Source organism: Microchirus variegatus, assembly GCF_963457635.1.
Source record: "Microchirus variegatus genome assembly, chromosome: 9".
Lineage (NCBI taxonomy): Eukaryota > Metazoa > Chordata > Actinopteri > Pleuronectiformes > Soleidae > Microchirus > Microchirus variegatus.
Genome location: NC_139810.1, coordinates 28020096 through 28030368, shown reverse-complemented (window position 1 = coordinate 28030368; position 10273 = coordinate 28020096). Strand labels below are relative to the sequence as shown.

At 41.8% G+C, this 10273-nt stretch overlaps 1 protein-coding gene across 2 annotated transcripts; it reads right to left on the bottom strand.

Annotated features, from left to right (window-relative positions):
* Window positions 1-1558: 1558 nt before the first annotated feature.
* LOC310931388 (calcium-independent phospholipase A2-gamma-like) lies at window positions 1559-9721 on the bottom strand. Of its 2 annotated transcripts, none has more exons than XM_083894520.1 (9): window positions 9583-9721; window positions 7363-8762; window positions 6287-6439; window positions 6055-6212; window positions 4446-4540; window positions 4169-4340; window positions 4026-4083; window positions 3227-3421; window positions 1559-2933 (listed from the first exon to the last, which is right to left on the bottom strand). In XM_083894520.1, exons 2-9 carry the CDS (start codon window positions 8677-8679, stop codon window positions 2475-2477), a joined length of 2607 nt encoding a protein of 868 aa, XP_083750646.1. In that variant the 5' UTR covers window positions 8680-8762; window positions 9583-9721; the 3' UTR covers window positions 1559-2474. The 2 variants fall into 2 exon arrangements, with proteins under 2 accessions (XP_083750646.1, XP_083750645.1); XM_083894519.1 differs by having other exon boundaries at window positions 9570-9659.
* Between the last annotated feature and the right edge of the window lie 552 nt (window positions 9722-10273).

The window sequence follows — 10273 nt, the reverse complement described above, 5'->3', positions numbered from 1 at the left end:
AGTAACACAAAATTAATACTCTCCATCATTATTCACCATTTTAGTGACGCATGTGAACACACTGACACTTGCTATTTACCTCTAAGCTCAAAGTACAAAGTACAGCCAGGTGTCTGATAAACTAAAGTATGTTGATGACATTTAAATCATCATGTCATCAGTGTATTTCACTGATGAACATTAATGACTGAAGTGGTTGAAAGCACTGGACTCAAACCACAACATTCAACAACGTGACCGTACATAATAGCGTGTTCTCTCGGTCACACTTTAGATTATCGAACACATTATTCACCGTTAAGTAGGTGCTAACTAACATGCATAAATAGCATACTAGCCCTTTATTAGTAAATATTAAGCACGTATTAACACCTTATGTAGGTAAAATCTTAATCATGTCATAATAGAGGTAGAATAAAGTTATGTAGAATAAGGTGTTAATACGATTACTTACTACTTGTATATGTTATTAAGCACCTAGTTAATGGTGAATATGTGTTCCCATATCTAAAGTGTTACCGTTCACTCTTACACAAATCTGCTGATGCAGTAAATAGACCCATCCCACTTCTCAGCTCAGACTGTGACACAATTAAGACGTTGCCATTCCACTGATGCTCATCTTTGCCGTGTCTTGACACGCCGTCCGGAACGTCTTTAAACGAAGCAAAGCGAGAGTCAGTTAACTTACCTTTAGCCTGTTTTCCTTGTCTCCTCTTGTTGCAGTTGCAGCGACCGCAGGTGTCCTGCTTTCGACTCATCCACTATCACAGAGGATCTACATAAGGGTCATCTGTTCTCAGCGATGCTCAGCCATCTTAAACAGGTGGACGGACGAGATAACGGCGTGGCTCTTCAGGACGTCTGTCTGGAAACCCTGGTTCTCACGCTTGGTAAACAGGACCTAAGAGCCCGTTATAATAAATCCATTGTGTGAATCCATACATAAATATCACGTCATCACCGCCGTGACAAGACAGCAGAGATGAATTCAGCTCTAGTGTGAGATACAGTGTGAGATACGATAAAGTACGGTTTGCACGAGAGTTGTTTTTTTGTGCTTCTTTTTCCACTTTAATGCACTGTATGTTGTTCAAGTTTCATTGTGCTAAAAGGGTGTCGAGGGGTTGAGGGGGTGGGTTTCTGACCTTGTATCTTCACTCTGGCTGGCACGAACACACTCTCTACCCTAACAAAGCTGATTCTGTCTGGAACAAAGTCAGTCTATTGTGGGCAGGGAGGGCACAGCATCCAGACACATGACTGCGTGGCTTCTCCCTCATTGATAAATAAGTTGCCAGTCAAGTCATAAGTTTTTACGACAAAAAGTAGGCATTTTATATTTCAGGTTGGTTTAATTTTAATCACAAATAAACAAGTAATAATATTAATTAATTTTTTGACGGCTGTATATTTACATTACAACATTACACAAAAACACTGTGAAATTATGCATAGAGTATACAGTTAACAACATGAAATGCACATTTCAGAGCATAATAATTGAAAATCTTTTCAAAACAAAGTGCATGAGAGTGCTTATGTTTATGAATGTGCGTATTTGATCTCTGCAGATGACAAGAAAACACCAACAAAAAAGCATGTTAACTTGTTGACAACATGTGTCAGGGAGTGGTTAAATAACAGAAACCATAACAAAATAATCAAATAACATTCTTGATCAATTTGGACAGACGATTCAGCAGGTGGCTAATCTAATCTAATCTAATCCGAATAGATCAAGAGAGTAAATGAATTCAAAATAAAGTAAAATAAAGTAAAAAAAAAAGAATACATGTCTGCAGTGATACCAGTGTGGTTATGCAGCTATCATACAGTGGTGCCTTGAGGTAAATGCTAACAGAGACATGCTACCTATGCTATGTTCCCAGACACATCGTGAATCTTAGCATAGCATGTTTTGTGAACACAAAATAACACAAAAACACAAAAGTTGTAAAGCGTAATCCTGGAGGGAACACAACTGTCTGCACCAATGGTCCATGACAAACAAATCAAATAGCTCGTGAGACGTTTTACTCAGTGAGCCAGACTTTAAAGGTCCAATAAGTAAAATTTAGAAGGGTTTACTGGCGGAAGTTGAATATATATACTCACGAATGTGTATGTATATATATATAATCGCTTTAGAATAAAAAAATCTTTCGTTTTTTGTGTCGTCTTAAAATTGGGATTTTTCCTTTCTTATACTTTATTAATCCCTTAGGGAAATTTAACCCATCCTAGTCTACAGGGACGTTTCCTAGAATTAGAAAAAGTGGGCAGCCACTGAGCAGTGCCCGAGCAGCAATCGGGGTTGGGTAACTTGCTCAGTGGTACCCCAGCTTTTTGACCTAGTGGGGACTCGAACCGTTACCAAGGTCAAGCCAAGGCCCCTTTCCACTTGGCAATGGTAGGCCAAAAAACACAAGGGACCCTCACTTAACCCTAACCCTGAGCTCTTGCACACATACTCACAGCCATCTCTGCTTCATCTCCCACACCCTCTCACTCATCCAGTCTTTAGTTCTGCTCACGGCCGACCGCTCCGCCCCGAGCACCAAACAGAGCCGAGCCAGTTTGGGCCTGTTTCTCTCCAGGTAGGTCTGGGTGTCCCACTGCAGCTGGTCCAGGGCCCCCGGGCGGCTCTCGTCCAGGGAGACCACGGCGCTCAGCATGGGGTTGAAGCGGAAGTAGACGTCTGAGGCGAGCAGGTCGTCCAGCAGCGTGTGGACGCCTTCGGTGTCTGTGGCGCTGCATATCAGGTTGCTGATCTTGGCCCTCAGGCTGGTGGAGGTGGCAGGACTCCTCTTGGCGTTGTCGTAGCGACCCGTGCCAAGGGACAGCACACACTGGAAGGGCTGGTCGGGCCACAGCAGGCGGCTCTCGTGGACGGCCAAGGCACATGGGTTGTTGAGGAGAATACCTCCATCCTACAAAGGAAGGAAGTAGCTGATATTTTCTGGGAGAGCAGGTGAACGTCCTTGAATGTTTGCACGTTTCTTTCCTTGAAAATATTATTTTTGAGTGAAAGTGAATGAAAATAACTGTGATGCACTGTCATGTTGTCATCATTTATATCAAATTACCTTAATCTATACTGAGCTATTGTGTCGGGAGGGAAGTTTTTCTTAAATTTAGGTGGGCGATACAAAGTGAAATGCAAGGTTTAAGTAATAAAAACAACACAACACAACAAATGAATATAATATGAGTACGTTCTTACCTGGTGAATATCACTTTGCAGTGGGAACTCCTGGAAGTATCCCGGCGCGGCAGACGACGCTCTCACCGCCTGCCACAACTGGTAGCCTGAGCCTCCCGCGTATCGGCTGAGAGAGCCTGGCTTGTGGTTGTAGTTGCGGAAGACGAAGGCCTTTGGACTGGTGCCCCAGTTTACCACTGCGCTCACGGCTGAAACCTGAGCAGATGAGCATGCGTTTATACGCCCCAAGTTAAACCTGTGCGAACTGTTGCTATGAGTTATACAACCAGCAGGGGGGGCAGACCTGTGCTACAGCAGTTGTAACTTCAATCCAAAATTATCCAAATTACGTCATACTACAAATCCCATAATGCACTGCAGTAGCTGCCGTCCAGATCAAGAACCCGTCAGCACCTTCCCCTCCCCCCACTTCTCAGTGGTCACCGCTTATACATTGGTTTGTAACTTATTGTTTTTGGCAGCTCTGCGTGTTTGTTTGTTAGTCCGGTTGTTTGTGTTGCCGCACTTGCACTTGCCACAATGACCAGCAGAGGGCGCCAGGTGCTTGTTGCTTGAATGGGGTGAAGTCTGCCCTCTCTGATTGCCTTGTTTTCTACATGTTTTTGTCCTGATATCACACCAGTTTGTTCATATTTGAAATGTTCTAATTTTGCTTGAAGGTAATTTTATTTTATTTATTTTACCTAGATTAAACTCCTGTGGTCTGGCTGTTTACATTCAGATTTCTGATTAAAACATAGTCAGTTTCAGACTGTTCAATGTCATTTTGATCAGAAAATTGTGACAGTAATGTTCTTACCTTGGGACTCAGTTGATCTCTCGCTGTTTTAATGAGCACTTTATTTCCTATCTTCTCTCTAAACAGGATAGAAGCGGAACTTTCAGCCAGGGCTGATTTAATTGTGATATATATATATATATATATATCTAGCGTAAATATACCGTAAGATCGTTTCCCATGTCTCAGTGTTATAGTACGAGTGACTCCAGCCCATCTTCATGGTGCCAACCAGCGGGTTCTGACGAAACACTTCAGAGCCAAATCTCCGATACATGTCAGCGCATTCCTCCAGAGAGAACCGGGCCAGACCCAGCATGAAGGCCAGAGCAGCACCTTGTTAAACAAACACATGCACAAGACTTATAGACAGAAGATATGGTGCTGACAATGACATGCACATTTCATTTTGTTATTTTTTTTGGAGCTGCCCTTTGTCACCTGTGCTCACTCCACAGATGTAGTCAAAGAGCTGGTGGATCTTTTTGCCCGTCTCATTCTCCAGCAGCTTTAACACATGCAGGGGCACCACACCTCTGCAACAGAGAACGCAGACAAGAAGAATAAACAACATCACGGTTATAAATATATAGATACAAATACATGTTCGTTTGTCTAAAGATGTCTGATGAGGAAATAAAGCTCGAGTATGAAATGGAGATTGTTGAAGCGTTTGTTTATTTCTTTGCAAACAGAGGATGGACAACACCTCAGAGGCAAGTCAAAGACGTCTCTGTGGCACAAAGAAAGTTGACATAGTTTTCTAGTCACTTCTCATGTCGACGGCCTTCTGTGTAGCACACTGTGAAAGGAGAAAATAATGGCCTTGGGACTCAGGAACAGAAAGCTTAGCAAAACAGTTGTGTGTGGACATGTTTAGACTGAAAGTGTTTTGAACTAAACTATGCACGTGTTGAAGGTTAAAGGTGATGAATTGTTATTTTCCATTACACAGTCATATTGATAAATATTATATAATATTTAATTGATTCCACAAGACAACACATTAATAATTATGGGTCATTCTTCATGCTGAATGCTTTAAATGAAGTTTAATTTGATGCCAAAATGGACACAGACATAATAGTGCTGCAGATTTTATGTGTCGAGTGCTTCTTCCACTACTATTTCTGTCACATCCAGCTCGGGAAGTCTTTGTTTTTATTCATGTTTTCTTAGTTGTGTCTATGTGCACTAAGAGTCTTGTTTCAGGTCGCTTCACTTCCTGTTCCCTTGTGTTTCCTGCCTGTAATCAGCGTCTGCTCCGCCCTAATGATTTCCACCTGTGGCCTGCACATAAAACCCTTGCACTCCTTCCCTGTCAGTTCATTCTTGTTTCAGCCTTTTGTGTGTGTGTGACCCAATTACCCTGTGGCTTTTTGCCTTTTGTCCTTTTAAATACCTTTTGCTGACCTGTTTTTGATGTGTGCGCAATGACGTTGATTTTGCGTGGGGTTTTGTATTTGAGTTCTTCCTGCTTGACCCAGTTTGGCGACAATTAAAACAGCAAAAGTTTTTTGTTTTTATTTCTTCCCTAAAAAGACAAATAGTATTGTCAAGCAAGTTTTGCACAAGACAGTATGTGCTGAATACATACAACTTAAAATTATCACGTTTTGATTTGTGTGTGTGCAGATATAAGACATCCTAAGGTCTACTATTTAAAAAATCTGCTTAATTTAAGAAAAGGAAGATTTCTTTGATTGTAATATGTACAACTTTCTTACATTTTGGCCGATTTTGTCTAGTTTTTGGCCAGATTTTCCTCATTTTAAGGAACATGATATTCTAAAAGTGGTTACATGTACAAACTAGTTTTGAGAACTCCAGCCAAGCTTAATCCACGGGCAGATTATATTTCTTAAAACATTAATTTAAGAATATATTTGGCTTATTTGTAACTGGACTGTTTTTTTTTTTGCAGCGCTTACATTTTTTTGGGAAAGACATGAAATATTCAGTATCACCTGCTAAAATACGATGCAGTAAATTAGAAAATATTTCAAGCAGATTATAGCACAGAATGACAATAATTTGGTTGTATTTGTACCTTGTTCCGCCACCATCGATTGAGAGCACTCTGATGCCGCAGCCTTTTACTGGATCCACGTAGCCAATTAGGGCCAGAGTTTCTCTTAAGGCACTCTGGAGCGCCTGGTCGTCCCTGTAGCTTCGCCGCTTTTTCAACAGTGTGCCCGCAGTTTTATCCTGGAAGCAAAAACACGGTTAAGGCCCCCTCGGGGCGAGATGAACCTGTTTGTAGAATTTCACCTCAGACAAACCTGCCACATCAAAGCTTTGCATGAGGGATGACGGATAAGGTGTTCATTGAGCGTCTCCACACAGGCGACCAGAGCTCCTGGAGACGAAGCCAGTCTCAGGCCGCCAATCAAGCCACGAGTGATTTCCTCTGCCTTCCTCCTACTCAAGACGAGCTGAGAGCATACAAACAGACGTGACCTTTTCAACATTCAACATTCACACTTTTACTCGCTTTCTGTAGCTTCTCTTAATATTGTGCGGGTATCAAAGGCAGTCATTAAAGCTGCAATGTGTAACTTTTGCTGTTGAAATGAGTCTGCCTCCGTTTTGTTTTACAATATTCATCCAAACGTGGGCTCTGCAAAACAAGCAATATTGACAAACCTGACTGAGGGTGTTTGTGTTTATTATGCAGGTTTTTGGATCAGTGGAATTCACTTCTGAAAACCTTTCATGGGCAGTTCTTTGTGTTTTCAGTTATACTCCAAACTGGCCATCTTGCTTTACTGAAGCCCAACCAACACGAGAGGATAATTGGCCAGATTTCTGTCCCGATTGTCACGGGTGCATTCTGAATTTAGGCTGATTTGAACTTATTATCTTGTACAATTATCCTGTAATCATCGGACATGATTTAAAGGCGCCATATGTAAGAATGTGGCCAAAAACGGTTACTACATTAAAATATTCAAAATACAGTTGCTCGGCAGCTGAGACTCTACTGACTGCAATGATTGGTAGACGGCGGTAGGTGGCGCCACATGCCAAAACGTGATTTCAAAACATAAACATGATTTGCAGTCTGCAAAACATTTTTTTTAATGCAAATATTTTGTCTGTACTGTTGTTGTTGGTGAGTTCAGTTTGTTATATGAACATTATTCCTGAGTCTCTGTGACATATTAGGAGGATTTTATGGCCAGTTGTTTTAGATTTATTACATAATGCACCTTTTAAGGTCATCGGAAGTCACGGAGTCTTCCCCTGATTTGGGAGTTTAGAATTAGATAGACAAATAAGTTATGCCAGGGAAATAGTATTCCGTTTTTAACGTTTTCATATTCTCAAATACACATCAGTGTGACCCTCCACTCACCTTTTTATTCACCATTGCCTCAGTTGGAGTCGTGGCGGTTTTAGGTTTACTAGTCTGGGTCAAGAGGCCCATATTAAGATAAGCACCAAGCAAGTCAGGAATGGCACTCGTCGGCTGTCGGAGGCAGTCCATGAAGGTAACGGTCTTGATTCTCTCAGACGTGGCAGCAGACACAGGCTGCATTGTTGTGACATTTCTGTCAGTGTCCTCGTCTGATTCACTTTGGCCCTTGAAATAGTGATTGATGTGCCTGGACATTTGGAAATAATTCTCCCCAAAGTTAGTAGCACTATGGCTGCTGTGGAAAAGGCCTTCAGCTTCGGGGTCTTTTTGCTTCAGATGTGTCGTAGCACCGTGAGTTTGTTGCGAGGTAGATTGTGTTGACGAGTTGGAAATGCTATTCTTTCCCACGGGACGTTGCAGACTTTTGTTCTGACCTTCATCAGTGACCTTGGCACCGAAGTATTTGTTGATGTGCCTCGCAAAGTGAAGGTAGCCTTCCTCCCAGCTGCTGGAGAGTTCATTAGCTTCCACAGACACTTGGGACATGTTGACATCTTTGGTCTGATGCATTGTCTGTCTTTTCTCGCCTCTCTGTGTCCCTCTGGTGGAAGACATTGTTTGTACATCCTCCTGCAGCAGGAAACTCTTGGAAAAGACTGAGTTGATGTGATTGGCAACGTAAGTGTAGCTCTCGCCAAACGTGTTTGCCAAAGAGCTGATGTGAAACAATTGAGGGGTTGAACGTCTCGTTAGTGAGCTCTCTTGTCGATCTTTGCGTTCGTGGACACGTGCAGCGCCTTTGCACTCACGTATTCTCTTCTCTCTGGCTTCTCTTTGGCTTTGGCTGTGCCTCTGCAACCTGACAAGATATTCTGGAGTTGTGACAACAAGACGGGTATTTTCAGCTCGAGGTGCATCGTCCTTATTCTTGAAATAATTGTTAATGTGACTGGACAGTTGGTTAAATGATTGACCAATGCGTCCTCCCAGCGAATTCCAGTGAATCCCACTCTGGGCTTCCTCCAAAATACCGATGGGAGGTTCAGGTTTGAGCACGTCTTTTTTAGAGGACGAGTAGAGTCGGACAACCTGGATATGTTTCACTTCCGGTTTGAAATCCCCGAGGTAGCGACGATACATGAACCTTATATCAGAACTTTTAAAAGTGGCCTTTCTTGTATATGTGCGACAAAGAGAAGGCGACGGCAGCGAACGTCCGTCTTTGGTCAGACGACGGTGTTTCCCGTGAAGGCTCGTGAGGCACCGGATTTTGCAGTATAACCGTAAAGTCCTGTTCACAACAACGGGACACATGTTGCCACCGAGGTAGTGAAGCGGATGTGTGTGTAGGCACTTGTGCGTCTGGTATAGGTCATCGCAGCATAGCCTTCGAGAATCTAGAAGAACACACAAACGCAGACATTTATAGCCACAATAAAAGCTTGAAGAGTGCTTCAGCATGTACGCCTGGGGTATAATATGTACCTTCTTAGCGGGCTAACATTTGCTAAGTAGTGCTAAAACAGGTACAGCTACTTTTTGGTACTTAACTTTGCCCCATTTCTCTAAGCAACATGAACATCTTTACATATTATTGATATTATCAACCGAATATTAAAGACTGGGAGCATAATGTTTTTGGCTGGTGACGATGGAGATTAAGTCAATTAGAAAGAATCCACACAATCTTTAGAGATAAAGGGCAAATTTCAAAGAATCCGCATGAGTCTGGACCAAGGAAAGGACTAACCAACACCACATATGAGTATTACTACCTTAAATATGTTGATTTATACAAAACAGGGGTTGGAAAAACATTTATTACCATTTAAGGTCCCTCCTTCGAACTTAATGGCTCTAAAAGGAGGGTGCATGCTTTCTACACACCCCTAACCCTAACCCTGGTCACAATAGCAAAGCTCCTCTGGAACATAACAAGAAACCTCAAGGTATAACTGTCTATACATATAACTGTCTAAGTATTCATTTCAGAACACAGCATTGGCCTGAGTTGCTCTCAGACCACTGACAAGTATAAAATGTGTTTCTTTGTAAAAACACAAAAAGACACAGATCTATGAGTCAAAGATCTACTCTGGTTGTTTTCCTCGTAAGCAGAGGAAGGTCATGAACCTAAGCTGCTTATACTCACTCACTGTCACTCTGCTAATAACCTTGAGAGAACATATCTGACTTAAACATACGGTGAAGATTTACCTGGAACATCACACCCAGGTCTCCATTCTTTAGAATTCCTCTTCCTTCAACCGATTTGCAGGTTTTAAAAAATAATAATCACCTTTAACACATTTTCAGAAGCAGTGTTTGTCCTGTGTTTTGACACCTGACACTTCAGTGGTGCAAGAGCTGGAATCTTACTGGCTGAGCAGAGCAGTGGGGGGTGGGACGGTTTAACCAATGTCCTGTCCGCACAGGTCACGTGCTGCCTCTGCTGACTGCACAGTGGAAGTGCAGATCTAAAATTAGGGAGGTTGTGACCATTTTTAAAAGGGTCTCAGTGAGCTGTTGGCTGCTTATTTCATAACGGCACGTTAGCACACACAGGAACAACAGTACATTCTGAACAGACAGTGCTGTGATTAGAACAATACAACACAATTATTTATATATGTGTGTATATATATACATATATAATATTATTTATTAAAATTAATTATTAGTTTAAATATGAGCGATTATGGGAAGCATTGATTCTATATCAGTACTCTGGTAAAAGTACAAATGTACTTTAAATGTACAAACAAATAGACTGGCCATAGATATAAAAAGGCCAGGTGATGTAATATAAGACTGAATATATTTGCTAGCAACATTTTTTTATTCACATTCAGTTGTAATTATTACTTTATTATTACACTCAACATTAAATGGCACATATATAAACTGT

Bases quoted from the DNA above. Each gene is read 5' to 3' on its own strand.
- LOC310931388 (XM_083894519.1), bottom strand. From the start codon at position 9,591: ATGTTCCAGGTAAATCTTCACC. The intron at 6,213-6,286 runs GTTTGTCTGAGG...TTTTGCTTCCAG, and splicing joins GCAAAGCTTTGATGTGGCAG to GATAAAACTGCGGGCACACT. The intron at 4,341-4,445 runs GTGACAAAGGGC...TTGTTTAACAAG, and splicing joins CATCTGTGGAGTGAGCACAG to GTGCTGCTCTGGCCTTCATG.